Genomic DNA, 17,581 nt, shown 5'->3' with positions numbered 1-17,581 from the left:
GTGGAACAAGATATCGGATAAATGTCCACCGCGATTCCTATTGCACACAGCAATTCTTCGATTCTTTTTTTTAATTTTTAATAAATTTATCAAACATATGCAAATTAATTTCGGCAAATGCCATCGAGGTGGAATTAAACGCAAAAATTGGTCACGGTGGTCACGATTACGACTCTGTAAATGAGAGTCTAAGGGGTGAGAAAAGCGCTCTTTTGGAAAACAGCAAAGAGTTGCGTCTCCAACTCCCAAGACCAAAAAGTGCAACACTCACAACAACTCTATGACGAAATTATATGAAGTGGTCGAAGCCATAGTTAATGATTTATTCAAATAAATAATGTGAAATTTAAATCCCCAAGTTCCTGTTGGGACTTTTCACTGCCTAAGCGGCAAATATTATTGTTATTGTTGCTTGGACATCATTGGACACTTTAGCTTTTATGGTACCTGCAGAAAATTGTCACTTCAATGACGTTTGAAAAAAAAACAATTTGTTAAAAAATACATTCACACTTAATATTTTACTTATTTCAATATAGCTCAAGTCGCTTTATTTTGGCCGAAAACTGCACTTATTTCGTTGAAATACATGGCTTTAGAACGATTTTTGACTTAAAATATGTTTTCAAATTTTTTATTATTTAATAACATTAAAAAAACAACTTATAGAAAACACAAATGACTTTTCTATAAATTTATAAATAAAACAAAAAACAAACTGTAAATGCTTAGAATTTTTCCAATTTTGTTAGATATGTGTACTGTTTCTTCTATTTTTTATTGCACTAATTGAATCAGTTTAGTAATTTCTCAAAAAAATTTGTCACCGCAGAAAAAAAGTTAAATTTGGCCATCTTTTCTGATACTTCTGATACAATAAAATTTTGATCAATTTTGCTTAAATTCAGATTAATTCCAGAAATAAACAAGACTAAATTTTTATTATTTTTATGATTCCTAAAAACCTATTATTTAAATAGAAGTAGCAAGTAAACTTTGTGCCAAATCCATAAACATTTTGTAATTTTTATGAGAAAGTTTAAAAATGAGCAAAAAAAACAAAAATATGACCTTTTTAGATAATGTAATCTACCAATTCTTTTTCTTTATAAACTCTTTTATTTGTTTAAAATATGCTTCCAGTTAATTAGTTAGCTACTTGAAAAATACCTACAGAAACAGATTATTTTAACCATCATCACTTTTGTCTATATTTTTTGATATATTTCAAAAAGCGAAAAAAATTAATTCCGCATTTTTATGGCGTTAATAAGAGCATCTGCCTTGTCGTGTTATCAGTCCCCAAAAAATTGATTTTCAATTAGAAAAACTAGCACTTTCCCCCTATGATCCCTCGCCCCTGCGACTCAATCAAGACGCGGTCGCAATCAGTCTCGGCTCACATCTTGTGTTTTATGAAGTTATAAACAGCGATTGCGGATGCATCGCGATTTTCCGAACCGGAAAGAGGAAAGAATGGCACTATAATTTGTGGCACGTCATTTCGGCGTTAGCGAAGGGGGTGAGAGAGTATCTCGAGCACGCATCTTGAGATTTAAATTCGCGGTGGCGCTCCTTTATGAATAATTCATCGGCAAACATAGCAATATACAGATATCGACGATGGTAGGGCCCACTGATGGGATATTAATTAACTGGGGCTTATACGCGCTACTATTAATCACTTAAAATCGCTTAATGTGTCAACGGGGCCAAAAATCTTATTTAAGAACCAAGCTTCATTTTTCGGTGTTTTGGCGGCGCGCCGCGTAAAAAGCGCGATTTCCACTGAGACATTTTTATTTATTGCGGTGAATTTGACAGGAGAGACAAACAGACTGCAAATGCAAAAGTACTCAAAACAAACTCGAGACTTAAACGCTAAATCGAATATAGTTAATTCGGGCGGACAGTCGGATTCGAGGAGGTTTCCACTTCTCGAATTACAAATCGAATCCGAATAAGTGGAGCAGATTTGTAGATTTCGATGCGAATCGATAGAGTTTCACTAAATTACTATTTTGGTTCAAAGTTGTGGGGTTGTCTCGGAGTTACTTACAACTTCACAGACTTGGAAGATGAATTATTAAGCCGCTCAACTGCGTTGATAACTTATCTGCATGGCCGACTCAGCAGATTCTTCAAGACGTGATACACACCTTAGCACGCAAAAAGCGAACATATTTCAGCGCAATTTCACGAGAAAATTGTTGCGACATACACTTCGTGCCATTTCTATCGCCACAATGGCAACGTCGCAACTGCGTTTTTTTGAGGGGAAATAGGTCGCAAATATTTGATTTCCGCGTAAAAGAAGAACTTGTGTTACAACTTGCTAGACCCTACTGACAAAAATTTGTGAGTCTAAATAGCTACTATTTTATAGAGAAAAGTGACAGAATGGCGATTGAAATGGTAAAAGATACACAAGTGTCCCATGAGTAATAATGAGCCTGAAAAAATTTTTGAAGCAACCAACATTACATTTCAAAGATAACGTGGATATTAAAATATTTTGTTTTAATAAATTAAACATAGTGACCAAACATAACTTCAACTTTAATTTATAAAAAGTCAAACCTTGAAGAATTTGATGAGAATTACTAAAATGTTGACGAAAAGACCAACAAGATTCTAATTTATGAAGAATGTTTAAAAAACGCTTCACAGACGGCACGTTTCACGTTTCTAAACAACGTGATATCCAAATATGATCCAAATACACGGGCCCCCGAAAACTGGAGTAGTCATTTTGACAGACAAAAATTTGTCAAAAATAAAAATACTATTACGATTATACGATTATATACGATTATAGACTATACGATTACTATGTTTAACTAATTAAAACAAAATATTTTAATATCCACGTTATCTTTGAAATGTAATGTTGGTTGCTTCAAAATTTTTTTCAGGCTTATTATTACTCGTGGGACACCTATGTATGCCAGCGCTAAGTATAGTTTAAAAAAAAATCGACAATTGATGCTTAAAAGTTAAAAAAACAAATACCCAACTTAATTCATAAAGAATTAAGAAACGATTGGTCTAATAATATTTTCTCTCTTTGTTTATCGAAACTTTAACTTTAACAAACATCCTTCCGCTTGACAATTATAACAGTTAAAAAATATCTTTCTTGGAAATTTGATAAAAATATAGGTTAATAAAAATCAAGCAAAATTGGCCACTCGATAACACTCAGCCTACAATTTTTCGGTAGTTTGAACATTCCACTGTGACACAGGTGTAAAGTCAGCGAAAGTGAAGAAAAACATATAAGTAATTTAAAAAGTAATAGACAGAGGTGCGCCAGAACTCGCGCCCCAAGGAAATATGTAAGGTACGATACCAGGAACATGGAAAAAATGTTAAAAAATCCCATCTACCTATAAAAATTTTGAAGATATGAAAGTTTAAATTTTGCACTTTGCTCTATTCATATCTGTTGGAAAAATAATTTTGCAAGTTTTTTTGCTACAGGCTATTAACAAAGTAAACAAGGAAGTTGTATCCTAAATTGTAACTCTGTTTAATGCTATTTCTCGCTTTTATTGGCAACATTTTTGTACATTTACTAAATAATTATAAAAAAACATATCCAAGATCATCAGTATCATTAAATAGACATAAAAAAATGTTAAATGGCAAAAATAAATGTCAGAATTTTAGAATTTTTTAAACATTCTTTTCATATTCCTTCCATTATCTTACTTGAAATTTTTCTCTGGGGCGCGAGTTCTGGCGCACCCTTTATGTACTCCTAAGATTAAGAATTTTAGATTTTCAATTACAAAAAACTTAGATATTAGACAGGAAAAGTTTAGTAATTCGAAATCATTTAGAAAAATGAATTTTACATGAAAACAAAACTTCATTAACAAAAAACAAATATAAAAAAATGTAAACGCAGCCTCGTTAGAAAAGTCGTCTTAGTAAACTCGTATGGTTTTTAAGTTATTCGCTTCTCTTCCTTATTACGTTCGCTTGTACTCTAACAAACATTACATACATACAGGCTAATTCACGAGGAATAATGAGCCTGACCAAATTTTCGATGCAGCCAACATTACAGTTGTCGCAAAATAACTTGCGAAGAGTAATAGTGGTTGCATCGAGAATTTGGTCAGGCTCATTATTTGTTCCTCGTGAATCACCTTGTATAAATAACATTTTGTGATTATTTGCTAATGTAGCAATAGCGTTGATTTACAAACTTAATTTCATAGGTTAATATACAAGTTAAAAGTGTAGTTTCTTGTACTTATTTATTAATATTAGGTAAACGATCAATAAATATAAAAAATAAAAAAGAAAAAAGAAAACAAAACTATGGAATCAATATTTGCGTTGTTAAATTTCTAAAAAAGTTATTTATTATTATTATAGAAAACTGAAATTAGTAAGTGTTCTGGATCAAGTAATCAAGTGATCAAGTACACATGGGAATTACTGTTGTTAGTTACTTCAAGTTACAATTAATTTATAAACAAGTCATAATTTGAAAATACAGAAGTTTTATTAAGAATTCCATATCCATTTATTGATACACCCTCTACAAACATTACAGTAAATATGTTGTATTATTAATGTAATAATAAGTGATATTTTTTTATAACATTAATAACATGAGTTTGTGGCGACATCTGATCGCGTAAACTTTTATTTCCCAGCTGGTCTGCAGGATTTTTGCAGGAATCACAAATCTGTTACATGTGGTGTCACCTGACATCAATTGTTAGAATCAAATTTTGCAGGAAATCTCTGGTTATCATTTCCTGATGGAAATTTTCAAACCACCAGATTGTCTCAATTTTTATCAGTTATATAATTTTTTAACGTAATCGCCAACTTCCCGGATTACACTTATCGGACTTATTTAATTACAGTAAAAAAAAACGGTCTTTTCCTTTAAATCATCTATTTATAAAAAACGAATTGGATAATATTTTTTTTGCAAATTATTTATTCTGTTGCAATGCTTCTTCATCCTCGTATTCTTCTTCAACCTTGTTCAAGTAAGGAAATTGCAGTTTAACATAAAAATCCATTCCTGAGCCATCAGGACAAGTGAATTTATTCGCGAAATCCTCGGAATTTCCCATAATATTTTCGACTCGAAGAACAGCCGGCAAGTGCCGTTTTTCAAAAACGTGCAACATGAAATCTAAGATTGTCGTTTTCTTGCAAAATTCTTTAAAACAATTAATTAATTAGTGTGCACACAGTAAAAATAACAACCTTGAGCCGTCGCTATGAAGAAAACTTTTTCCCTTGAATATTGTGCCGAAATCCAGGGCAAAATGTCTTGATCGGGATTTAGATTCAAGGAATCAAAAACTAGTCGGAAAGCTGTGTTATCGACTATTCTTTCATTCATTGATAACAATCCGTTCAGACTGAAACTGATGTTTCTTCCGTCGAATAGTCTAGGGCTGGAGTAGTCCATTAAATTTTTCATGGTTTCTACAAATTCAGAATAGGTCGATTTCGAAAACGATTTTAATTTAATTCCATATGTCAATCCGGTGGGGTCAAAATGCAGGGCTATTTGTCGGGCTAAAGCCAGGCCTACACGAGACATAATTAAATAGTTTGGGAGACTTTCAGGAGCTTTCCGCATCAAGCCTAAAGGAACAGCTAAAAATTACGTTTGCATAAGCACAATTAATTAATAAAATTGAAAAAAGTACTACCAATTAAAGAATTTGAATAAAATGTTAAAAGTTTGCTGTCGAGGGGATCCACAAAATAAGAAAATCTGTAAAATAAAATGTCCCAAAACCACGTTAGTGTTTTTCCTCACTTACAATGTTTTAGCCGAAATTGGTGTCTCTTGTGTTGAATAAATCCTCTGTTTGAAATGAATAAGACTGTTGATTAGATTCGTTTGAAAATTTGAAGTGACGTTCACATTTTCGTAATTATTAATTAAAGTGGTTTCATTAGATGGAGTGAAAAAAATCAGATTCAAATTATTACATTTGGTCACAACTGAAGTCCTTGTGTCGTCATCAATCCATTCAGCGGTGAGAAGTTTCTTACAAAAATTCTTCTTCAAAACCCCGAAGATATTATCAACTTGATTGTTTAACTTTTCTTGTTCTTCAACTGAAATTGAATTGTGGACCAAATGGGACCAAATTTCCGGAAATAATTGTTTCGACAAGCCCGTACAGAATTTTTCACGAGTGAATTTTTCTTTCGGTACGACTGTGTTTATGTACAAATCGTAGGCATAAATTGCTAATAGGGCGTTGTTTAATTTCCTAAAAAAATTACTTTGAATGTAGGAAAAAATGTTTAAACTCACTTCTTGTCAATTTTTGAAAGCGATGAAAATATTTGCTTGAAATAATCGCTGAAATAAATTTGGATTACGGTGTTTTCGCTGATTATACGCCCAGTCATTGTTTGAAAAAGCTTAATCCAATCCAAAATCGGGTAATGGAATTTCAGATCTGATAGTTTTCGCACTTCGTATTTTTTTTGAATAAATTGGCGTAAAATATCCGCTGTTGACGGTAAAGACTAGAAAATTATTGTTGATTATTGTTGAAAATGTTTTGTGTTTAACTCACATCAAGGTTGTTCAAGACTTCAAATTCTATATTTTGTCTCGTGGCTACTATTTCCTTGAAAAGAACTTCGGATGTTAAGTTTTGGAACGCTTTCAATTCTCGCATCAAAAATTCGATAGAATTGAGATAAGTTCTGTAATTGTGGTGACATTTTTGGTATAATTTGTATGTTTCGTTTAAATCTACGTGAGAACCGCGTATTAATGAGTTTAATTTTTTCAGACATTGTTTTTTCAGGAGCGACAATCCGGACCAGTTTTGTGTCCCGGTGCGAAGAAAGCTTTGCTGTGGTAGTGTTAACTGAAATGAGAGTGTAAAAAAAGGCTAATTGTGATTTTTACAGACTTGGAGAATTAAATTAGAAGTGTGTTTGTCTACGTCTAATCCGATGTCAAACAGTGGCATGGACTGACGTAGAAGGAGTTGAGCCACGAGATCAGTTAAATCAACCTCAATGGAATCATCACCAAACTGAAACTCTCCGACTTCTTTCAGCAAAAACTCAACTACGAAATAATTGCCTTTTATTTTAATACAATAAATTACGTTTCTTACGTTTATTCATCCGTGGTCGATAATTGAAATCATCCTCGTGTTGGAGACAACTCTGGTAAAACTGTTTGAAATCCTTCAAATATTTGGGAGACGAATCTTTAATCAAATTCATTTGATTCGTCAACACTTCAGCATCGTAAAACTCGACAGATTCCTCCTCAACTTCGTACACTCGGCCACAAGCAAATTCGTAAAAGTCGTCGCAAGCATCGGCCGAATGGTTCATCATACTTAAAATTCGCGAAGATGTAGTTTTGCAAATAATACTTTCACAGACTGGGTTTGAGGATCTAGTCAAAGCGGAGTGCGTTTTTTCAGGAATCGATTCGGTTATTGCTTCTGATTCCATGACTGACACTTCTGTGGTTGAAGTTGGAAAAGTTGGGGCTGAATTTGCTTTGTCAGTAGAAGTTGAAAGCAATTCAGCCAAATTTTCAGTAGAAACATTTCTGAAAAAAATCATGACACTTTGTTCAAAATTATTTAGTGACTTACTTTTCCGAAATTGCTTTGGTAGCAACAGGTGCCAAAGTATTGGTTTCAGAAAACTCCGTTGTAGTAATAACAAATTTTTCATCAACCAAATTTTGGTCGTACCCACTTGTTACAGTTTCTGTAACTTGAGTCGTATTCAGCTTTTCCAAGTTTGTTATAAGTTTTTGTTGTATATAATCTGTTGTAACTACTATTTCCTGTGTCGTTACTTCAATTTCTTCTGAAGCTATGCTAGATGTTACAGGTTCAAGACTTTTTTTCGTATTCTCCTCTACAGCTCCACTTGTTGAGAATTCTTTGTTAACACTTACTAAATATACAGCCGTTTCTTTCAAAATATCTTCAGTTGTAGCTTCTTCCAAAGCTGTGCTAGATGTTACAGGTTCAAGACTTTTTTTTGTATTCTCTTCCACAGTCCCACTTGTTGAGAATTCTTTGTTAACACCTACTAAATATACCGTCGTTTCTTCCAAAATATCCTCAGTCGTCGCTTTTAGACCAATTGTCGAGCTTTCAGCTTTTTCAGTGATATTCGCTATTTTATTCAGTAGAGTCGTGGTTTCAACAACGATTATTTTTTCAAAAGTATTGTTCTGCTTTAAACCTTTCCTTTCCAAAACCTCAGCTTGGCTTTCGTCCTAGTCATTTCATTAGACTTAAATACAAAAAACGCATAAATAAAATTACCTCTTGATTTGATGTTTCTTTATGAACTTTTTCCCGATTATTATAATTACGCCCACTTCCCCAACCAATAGCAGCTAATAGAATTACCAAACAAATAAACAAAAAAATTAAAAGGACACAAATAAATGATTTATAAGAAGTATCTCTTCTTGAAGGTTGGTGGTTATTGTCACCAACACTGTAAGAACCTTTCGTCATTTTGTATCACTGAAAACTGAAATTGGATCCAAATAACGACTTTTCTTAATCAAATAGGAAGGAAACCCCTTATCCTAACCACCAGTGGCTTATCAACCACAAATTCTTGTTCCATCTTGAAAAATTTGAAATAAGAAAAATAGTACAAAAATCATTTTTGTTATTCATTTCCACTGCATAGTGATGTCGGCTTAATTGTACAATCTTTTTTTACATTGTCTAATCAGAACACTATTCTGTAATAAAAATCAAATAAACGCCATTGAAAAAGCCACACAAGATTAGTAAAAAACCGCATGTTATGCTAATACTAATAACTGTTTTATAAAGTACATTTCCAGAGATAAGATAGACCATTATCAAACTATTGTCAAGTTCATCTTTCTGTTTTCAAATATCTCTAGTTTGTAGAAAAATGTTCACGCGACAAGCCACAAAAGTATTACGCAGTCTTCGTAAAGATAATTCTTGCGTAAGAGTCCAAAAAAGAAATCATCCGATCACTCTATCACTTCGTAACTCTTCAACCAAAGTCGTGATAATTGGCGGCGGCGCAATGGGGGCCTCTGCCGCCTATTGGCTCACACAGAAATCAGGTAACTGCAATGTTACCGTCATTGAAAAAGACCCAACAGTACTGGAACTCCATCACAATTTTCCACCTCATAATTTTGTCAATTCTAGTATGCAAATTGTTCAACAAGTCGCTCCGTTGGAGGAATAAGACAGCAATTTTCCATCCCTGAAAACATACAAATGTCCCTATTTGGGGCCAAATTTATCAAAAATCTCAAAAACCAATTCGGACCCGAAGCTGATATCTCTTATGCCCCCAACGGGTATTTAATCCTTGCTAGCCCCCAGGGGGCCCAACAGCTCGCCCAAAACTTTAAACTGCAACAAGAGTTAGGATCGACAAACACACTAATGACTAAAGACCAACTCCGTGAAAAATTAAAGTGGCTCAACGTTGACGATATTGAATTAGGATGCATGGGATGTGAAAAAGAGGGATGGTTTGATCCTTGGGGGCTATTGACTTTATTTAAAAGTGCCGCAGTTAGTAAAGGTGCACAGTTTGTACAGGGTGAAGTCAAAAACTTTATTTTTTCGAATGATAAAAATTTGAAAAGCGTAAAAGTCCATTTACCGAACCAGGACAAAAAAGTTTTTGAATTTGATACGTGTGTATTGGCGGCTGGGGCGGAATCCGGGGCCATTGCCAGGATGGCGGGGATCGGGACGGGGCAGGGGGACTTATCAGTGGCGCTTCCTGTAGAACCAAGGTACATAAATCGTCTTTGACGTCACCGCAATTTGGAACCGTTTTTTTTTTAAGGAAACGCTACGTCTATCGCTTTGACAGTCAAGGCAAAAACGTCCCGCCGGTAAACTCGCCCCTAATGATTGACTATACAGGAGTGTACTTTCGCAAAGACGGTCCTGTTTTCATCGGGGGGCGATCACCTGATTCGCACGAAGAACCCCCAGCCGACAATTTAGAAGTCGATTTTAGCTATTTTGACAATACAGTATGGCCACTTTTAGCTGCCCGAATCCCTGCTTTTGAAAGCGTCAAAGTGCAAAGTGCTTGGGGCGGTTTTTACGAATACAATACTTTTGATGCTAATGGAATTATTGGGCCACATAGTACTTTCAAAAATTTGTTTTTTGCGACCGGATTTAGCGGTCATGGTAATTACAATTTTTTATTTCTTTCAGATTTTTGTTTATACTTTTTTTACAGGGATCCAACAATCGCCTGCTGTTGGCTTAGCTATAGCCGAATTAATTCTCGACGGAAAATTCAAAACAATCGACTTAAAAAGAATGGGTTTTGACCGATTAATAAAACAACAACCTCTGTATGAAATTGGAATTTATTAAGTTTACGAATTTTATAAAATGAATTCCATGTGTAATGAATGAACAATTTCCGTAAAATAAGACATGTGACGATGATATGAGTGTATATTGTCTTATTTGTTGTTTGTTTACAACTGCTTTAAAACTGTACATGGTTCGTCGGCTATGCCACTGAAATAAATATCTAATTCTTTACAAATATGAAATTTCTCAGCTGCTTGCTCTATAAATAAAATAAATAGGACATTTTGTTAAAAATATTAACAACAAAACAATTCATAAAAAGCAGGTAAAAGTTCTAGTGATAACAATTTCGATAAGCATCCTCTAACGATCGTCCAACCCCAACTCTACCGGACGCTTAGCTTAAGTACAGCGGGGAATATTAAAGTGATTTAAGCGGCCTTGAGAGCCTTCATGAGACCATCTGTTGACAACGATTTCGGCCTTTCGATCGGCAAACCGAGAGCCCGATCCCAGACCAGCGATGCTAACACACCCAATGCGCGGGAAACCCCAAACAAAACAGTGTAATAATTCATTTCTTTAAGTCCGTAATACTGCAAAAGCACGCCGGAGTGGGCGTCCACGTTGGGCCATGGGTTCTTCACTTTGCCCAACTCGAGCAAGATTGGGGGAACCACTTTGAAGATGTTCGATACCAACTGCAACATGCAAAAATTCCTAACTGCCTTCCTGTCTTACTAAGCGTATTTTACCTGGAAGAGGGGGTCGTTAGGGAGATGTTTCAAAGCGAATTCTCTCTGGCACGTGTATCTGGGGTCAGTTTTACGTAAGACGGCATGACCGTAACCTGGGACAACTTGACCCGATTTAAGCGTCTTCCAAATGAAGTCTTTGAGTTGCTCTTCAGTGGCTTTGTCGCCGATTTGTTGGCGAATTTTTTGCAACCAGAGGAGTACTTCTTGGTTGGCTAAACCATGGAGGGGTCCAGCAAGACCGTTCATACCGGCAGCGAAAGACAGGTAGGGGTCACTCAAAGCCGACCCTACCAAATGCACAGTGTGAGCCGAAACATTACCGCCTTCGTGGTCACTAAAATCCTCATTTCGTATTATGTCTTTTAAATTTATGAAATCACCTGTGAATCGTGAGATATAGTCTCATAAGTTCAACAAACTCGGGATTATCATAACCCAACATTTGCGTGAAATTGTAACTCCAGTCCTTGGAAGTGTCTATTGCACCGATACCAGACCCATCCTTGAACGTATTCCTGTAAATAGTCGCTGCAATCACCGGCAATTTCGCGATCAAGTCCATAGAATCTTCGTAAACGTACTAGAAATTTACATTTAGCGCCAACAATACTACCAATCTGACAAACCCAACCTCCCAATATTTAGACTTGTGTACACCGCTCGAATACGCCTTAGCGAACTTACTTTCGCTGTTCAACACCGTGATGGCAGCCGACAACTGTGACATGGGATGCACATTCGTGGGCAAATTATTTAACAGTGTGACCACATGTGCCGGTAACTCTGCACGGTCGGCCCATTCTTTCGAAATGGCCCTCACCTATCAATACCAACATTACAAATCGAAAAACACTAGTGACACACGAACCTGAGCTTCGGTAGGTACGTCCCCGGTGATCAGCAACCAGAAAAGTCCTTCAGGTAGTGGTTCGCTGCCTCCGGGAGCTTTGGGTAACAATTTTTGACATTCGGGGATGGATAAGCCCCGGAATCGAATACCTTCGTCTGGATCGAGGACCGAAGTTTCACAAACGAGGCCTTTGATGCCTCTCATGCCACCATACATCTGTAAAAGTTACGACAGATATGACAGATTTGGGAGATTTCGGTGGTTTACCATATCGACGGTGACTTCCCCGACTTTCTGATTTCCGTAATTCTTACGGAAGTTTTTGACACGTTCTTGTTCTTTGGGGATTTTGGCGGCGAGGACCGCTTTGAGGTCGGTTGAGGCATCGCTGAGTTGTCGCAAAAACACCGATATTTGAGGGACAATTTTCTAAAAAAAAAAATTGCATTTTTAGTTTTTACAATTGTTGACTGCAGTGGAAACGCCTATAATTCCCGTGACGTTGATAAGATAAAAAGTCACTACTAATTCTAATTGTTTTCAAGTATTTATTGCGTTTAGATAAGCAGCCATGTTATCGATCAAGTGGAACAAAATAATAAATTGTCTTGGAACGTTGCAAACTTCGAATTCGGGATACATTTAGATCGAAAACATTCGTAAACAATATCGAAACGAAAATAGAACGGACGTAGGTTACGGACGCACAGACCTTTAAGCAGATAACTTAGTTAAAAATAAAGCGTGGTTGCAGGAAAACAGGGATACGAATTCACGTGGAGATAAATGGGAGGTTAAAAATCGACGATAAAGTAGCCCCCGAGTGCCGACAACGTGATCGGGTTACTGTTTGACTTGTACCAACAACACGAGGATAATAAAAACCTGACCTACCGCAGCAATTTCTTTAATTTTATGATCAAAATGTTTATTTTTATTAAATGCAATTACGTAAACTGTTTGTTTAACTGAGAAAAAAGCCAAAAAGAAAGTAAGAGCAAAAATGGACTTGGCACTTATTTATATTCGATTAGTCTTTGCACGAGGAGAGATAATTTTAATCGCCTTTGAATCAACGCGGAGTAATTATTCTAATTAATTATACTACAGTTTCAATTCTTATCTATGCACGGTCAATTCCTCCTGTTTACATAAGTAACCTTGAACGCTACACACAGATGACCATCAAAAAACTTTCAGCTTACGGGAACTGATACAACAGGTGTTATATAACAAAAAAAAAAAACATTCCGTTGGTACCATTGACACATTTATGATGTGGCAGCAATGCAATTCGAACATTTTAATTTTTTAAGTGAGAAAGATTTTTTTTATTTATTAAACAATGATAGCAAATTAAGTAATAAATAACTTGGAAAGAATTAAAAAGGATTAATTTAATCAGTTAAAATAACCCCAAACATTTGTTTTGATAGTTTACCTAAGCTGTTACCAAGCACCCGTAAAAATATTAAACTTTGCAAAACCTAAAAAAAGATAACAAATAAATCATGTGTATATTTTTTTTCCACAAACTCTAGTTGAGAGTACTGCTACGTATTATTTTTTTAACATCAAAAACTAGGGTATAGATCATCTTTAAGATCAATGCAAATATGGATAAAATTGCAATTAATTAATTAAAACAACGTTCAACGAATTGATGAATACTCAGAAACAAAAAAAAAGAAATTACATAATTATTTTATACACTGCCATAATCTGAAAAATACCTATAAATTCGATATAAATTTTCAACTTTATCGTTCAAAAATCAAAAGTGAGCATACTATAGGGTTATGTCGTGTTATTTTTAGCCTCAACAATTTTGCAAGCGCCTTTTGAAATTGCGTGTATAAATTTTATTTATTCACACAAATCAAATATTTTCTCAACTGTGTATACCCACGCACTATTTCTTGTCCTAGAAAAATTCCTAATTTCGTGTCATAACTAATTTAAAGACGACAATGTCATGTGATAAGAAAGGAGATTCCACATGAAACTAGACCAAATTTTAAGTAATTATGGTTACGTAACACGAGATAAAAAACATCCTTTTAATACTTTATTCGACCCGCGTCACATAAAACTGATAAGAGTGAATCATTTACCGAGACAATTTTCCGTACTTTAGTCAAAAAAAAAAGAATGAAACAATTGTACATACTTATGCTATTGTTTTAGAATAAAGTAATTAGGTTGATAAGGTTGTATAGTAATGAGTGTTTTACATGTATCTATAATATGAATTTAAATCAAAGTTGACGACGTCTCGAATGTGATTTTTGGGAGGTCCCCTAATTAACGAGCGCGGGTAAAACAACACAATTGCCAACATAATGACAATAAACTCGTCAATAGCATAACACAGAGGTCGACCTTAAATTCCAGTTTCTAACAAATCGACAAATTATTGTTTCGTGTCGTTTTTAAAGGACGTTTTATTTTTTATGAGCGTCACGCGTGGCAACTTAAAGGCTTGGTTGAAAAATCTCTAAATTCTACCCGGGCCACTTGTTTACTCGTCTTGGGTTTTAATTAGGCATAAAGGTATTAGCTTCAATACCAACCTATTTTTCTTCTTACGTAACTCCCGTATAATCACGAAAAAACATTTCTACGTCTACAAAACCAGAAAAAAATTCAATTCACGTGTTCGCTGTCGTCTTTCCCACCAAAAAAAATCCACCACTCGGGGATCTCCGGGGTCATAAGTACATCACAAGACAAAGTCACACAATTATGTTATTTATGATGGCCATAAAATCCAATAAAACATTTAAAAAGACACTGAGACAAATTTCGGAGGGCGCCCAAAGAAAATATGAAACGTTTTTAGGAAACCAGGTCATGTCACGCTTACCTGACTTTCGGCCAATTTTGTTGCTGTAAAACGGAACAGTGCCATCGTGAATGTTTACAACCCGAAATACTTTGCGAATTTTTACTCAAAACACCACACCAAAAACGTGCTTCTGTCACCCGCAGCGGCGTCGGCTAGTGATCATCGGAAAAATGTAAGATTCGGTACGATGGACGTTGACATGCGCACAAGACAGCCAAGGACGGATATTCCTACCGGGAGACATCGTAAAGTTCATGGGACGAGACACGTGGAGCCCCTATTGCACCCGGAGGTTATGCAACCAATTATACAAACGTTAAAGTGCAAAGATCATAGTCAGCTCTGACCGTGCCAAAATCCAAATGAATGAGGTTACCTATATTGCAGATTGCCAATTTGTAAAATAAACGTTTCAAGACAAATTCGTATTTTGATTTCAATTTTGCCAAGAAAAAGTGGTGAAATTCGGCATTTCTCTGAAAGAATGTGTGTCAATTTTTTGAGAAATGCAATGCCAAACCGAGCGGAACCCCAATTAAATTCTTTGTCCATGTAATGATGCAAAAAGTTCCGTTACGCCACTGTTTTGGGGGCCTGTCGGCAGCAAATCCACCTTCGTCTCCCTTAATATCTCACTCTTTCCCCTGTGTTAGAACAGGACGGCCTGTGTTGGTCCCAATTTATATCAATTTCTACCAGCTGGTGGTGAGTCAGTCGCTCGCCATTTAACCCGGATCAGTGACCTTTTCTGTCAAAGTAAGTGCGTTTAACCCCCTTTCGTGGTACTAATTCGGGCCCCCAGATGCGCCGCCCCCAGTCGTGTGACACTTTCGTGGTGTTGCCACCTTTGACGCAACACGGAGTCGTTTTCGGCAAAAACTCAGATCGGCCTCAAGGAGAGGTCCAGGAAGTGGTTTACGTACCAGCAACACAGTCTTCGGAACCTGTCAAAGTAAGCCCCCCTAATTGTCATTTCATGAAGTGACTGTGTTTTAGTGCACTTACATCGAAATCGAGTCGACTGGGGCCACCAAGGCGGTCATTTTGAGCAAGCCGGGATGGATGTGGGGCGCCGAGATGGGGGCTAACGAATGTGGAGTGGTCATCGGGAATGAGGCGGTCTGGACGAACGACAACGAGGGGGACCATGACCCCACAGTCAAAAGACTTATAGGCATGGATTTGGTTCGGTAAGAAATCATTTTGACAAGTCTGACAATTATGACAGCCTTTGAGAAATTTTGGTTTTGTGACATGAGCCTACTGGGATTTTTAGATTAGGGTTGGAAAGAGGGGCCTCTGCGGGCGAAGCCATGGATGTTATAACACAATTATTAGAAAAGTACGGACAAGGGGGCCCTTGTTCACACACTGACCCTAATTTTACCTATCATAATTCGTTTCTAATAGCTGATCCTAACACGGCTTGGGTATTGGAAACTTCGGGCAAACATTGGGCTGCTGTTGAAGTCACAAGTGAGATAAAAAAAAAACGATTCTGAGCTCTGTCTGAATTCATTTTTTTTTATATGTTTTAAGGTGGATATAGAAATATATCAAACGTGTTGACTATTACTACAAAAATAGATAAAATGTCTGAAGGATTAGAGGAGTACGCGAAATCGAAAGGTTTATGGAATGGAGAGGTTCGTTTCGTTGCTATTTTAATGAATTTCCTATTATTGAGTCTATTTTCAGAGCGAATTTAACTTTTGTGAAGCCTTCAGTGGCGAAAAACGGCCTGGGGATGCGCGGTATTTGGCCGGTGAAAAACTACTAGCAAAATACACAAATTCTAATAATTTCAAAGAAACCGATATGTTTGCAATTCTAAGAGACAAAAATTCGGAAATTTGCAGACGCTGTGATGCCCCTTTTCCGACTCAGGGCAGTCAGGTCTCAGTTTTGAGCTCCTCGCGTCCAAGCGTGCACTGGTTCACCGCCACTCCAGACCCTTCTGTTTCCGTTTACAAACCGTTTATTTTTTCCCCAAACGCGGTCATTTCAAACCATACGAAGTGTCCCGAAAGCGACAAAACGGCCCCTCATACCCTCTATTCGCTCCATTCCCAAGCGGTGAAAAGGGGCAGCGACGTTCAGTCTTTGTTAAGGAACATGGAGGCCGATTGCGTGAATGAATTGGAGGCGGTTTTGGCAAATGTCGGCGATGACCTCTCCGAATTCGACGAATTGCTCAAGGATTGCGTCGAAACCGAAGTGAAATTTTATCGTTAGGTTTTTTTATGCACAGTTATTTTACTGGAGTAGCTTTGATATAGTCGCTTGATGCGTTATCAGGAATGTAATGGACATTTCTGCTATTTTGTAGCCAAATAATCGTTGTGATGTGCTTAGATGTGGCAATTTCAGAGGTTGTGGTCTCTTTGCATGCTTCATCGAGGTTTTTTTGTGATATGTTTCGTTTGAGAACAAAGTGACGTTTTTATGTATTATTTTATTTTTTTATTACGTATACCTATTTAAACTTACATTATACACATTACTACTCAAGATATGTTACGTCATGTACTAATTGAGCATTGTTTGCACATTCCATGAATAAAGTGAGCAAGATCACGACTATGTTTTATTTACAAATCCTAAAAAAAAAGGAAAACAATATTCTAAAAAGGAGATAAAATGTCTCAAATTTAGAGACTACTAATTGAAGGGTTGATTATATTGAATCAAAACCAATGTTCGGGAAGATTCCGGTTTACAATCTCAGTGGGCACAAATCATTCGCAAAATTAAGATTTTGCTTTTATTTATTTGTAGA

The 17,581-nt window shown here is 36.2% G+C and overlaps 4 protein-coding genes across 4 annotated transcripts; 2 read left to right on the top strand and 2 right to left on the bottom strand.

Moving 5' to 3' along the window:
• Positions 1–4,910: 4,910 nt before the first annotated feature.
• Positions 4,911–8,757, bottom strand: LOC123012747 (neprilysin-11-like). The gene is made up of 10 exons (XM_044410855.1): positions 8,319–8,757; positions 7,632–8,269; positions 7,137–7,585; positions 6,927–7,087; positions 6,582–6,881; positions 6,314–6,531; positions 5,811–6,269; positions 5,697–5,761; positions 5,242–5,640; positions 4,911–5,194 (listed from the first exon to the last, which is right to left on the bottom strand). Exons 1-10 carry the CDS (start codon positions 8,514–8,516, stop codon positions 4,962–4,964), a joined length of 3,120 nt encoding a protein of 1,039 aa, XP_044266790.1. The 5' UTR covers positions 8,517–8,757; the 3' UTR covers positions 4,911–4,961.
• A 174-nt stretch (positions 8,758–8,931) lies between these two features.
• Positions 8,932–10,686, top strand: LOC123012601 (FAD-dependent oxidoreductase domain-containing protein 1-like). Its single transcript, XM_044410623.1, has 4 exons — positions 8,932–9,150; positions 9,201–9,802; positions 9,856–10,211; positions 10,264–10,686. Exons 1-4 carry the CDS (start codon positions 8,932–8,934, stop codon positions 10,401–10,403), a joined length of 1,317 nt encoding a protein of 438 aa, XP_044266558.1. The 3' UTR covers positions 10,404–10,686.
• LOC123012600 (probable citrate synthase 2, mitochondrial) lies at positions 10,379–14,980 on the bottom strand. The gene is made up of 7 exons (XM_044410622.1): positions 14,821–14,980; positions 12,222–12,383; positions 11,973–12,170; positions 11,736–11,924; positions 11,485–11,684; positions 11,102–11,438; positions 10,379–11,047 (listed from the first exon to the last, which is right to left on the bottom strand). Exons 1-7 carry the CDS (start codon positions 14,863–14,865, stop codon positions 10,778–10,780), a joined length of 1,401 nt encoding a protein of 466 aa, XP_044266557.1. The 5' UTR covers positions 14,866–14,980; the 3' UTR covers positions 10,379–10,777.
• A 245-nt stretch (positions 14,981–15,225) lies between these two features.
• On the top strand, positions 15,226–17,379 carry LOC123012602 (secernin-3). Its single transcript, XM_044410624.1, has 6 exons — positions 15,226–15,558; positions 15,605–15,754; positions 15,799–15,992; positions 16,079–16,278; positions 16,342–16,448; positions 16,501–17,379. The coding sequence occupies exons 2-6, from the start codon at positions 15,605–15,607 to the stop codon at positions 17,035–17,037; spliced, it is 1,188 nt and encodes a 395-aa protein (XP_044266559.1). The 5' UTR covers positions 15,226–15,558; the 3' UTR covers positions 17,038–17,379.
• Positions 17,380–17,581: the final 202 nt, after the last annotated feature.

Source organism: Tribolium madens, unplaced genomic scaffold (genome assembly GCF_015345945.1).
Source record: "Tribolium madens isolate multiple individuals breed KSU strain unplaced genomic scaffold, Tmad_KSU_1.1 Scaffold_96;HRSCAF=242;Tcas5.2_LG5, whole genome shotgun sequence".
Classification (NCBI taxonomy): Eukaryota; Metazoa; Arthropoda; class Insecta; order Coleoptera; family Tenebrionidae; genus Tribolium; species Tribolium madens.
The sequence above is the reverse complement of the archived record's forward strand: the minus strand, read 5'-3'. Positions and strand labels throughout refer to the sequence as shown.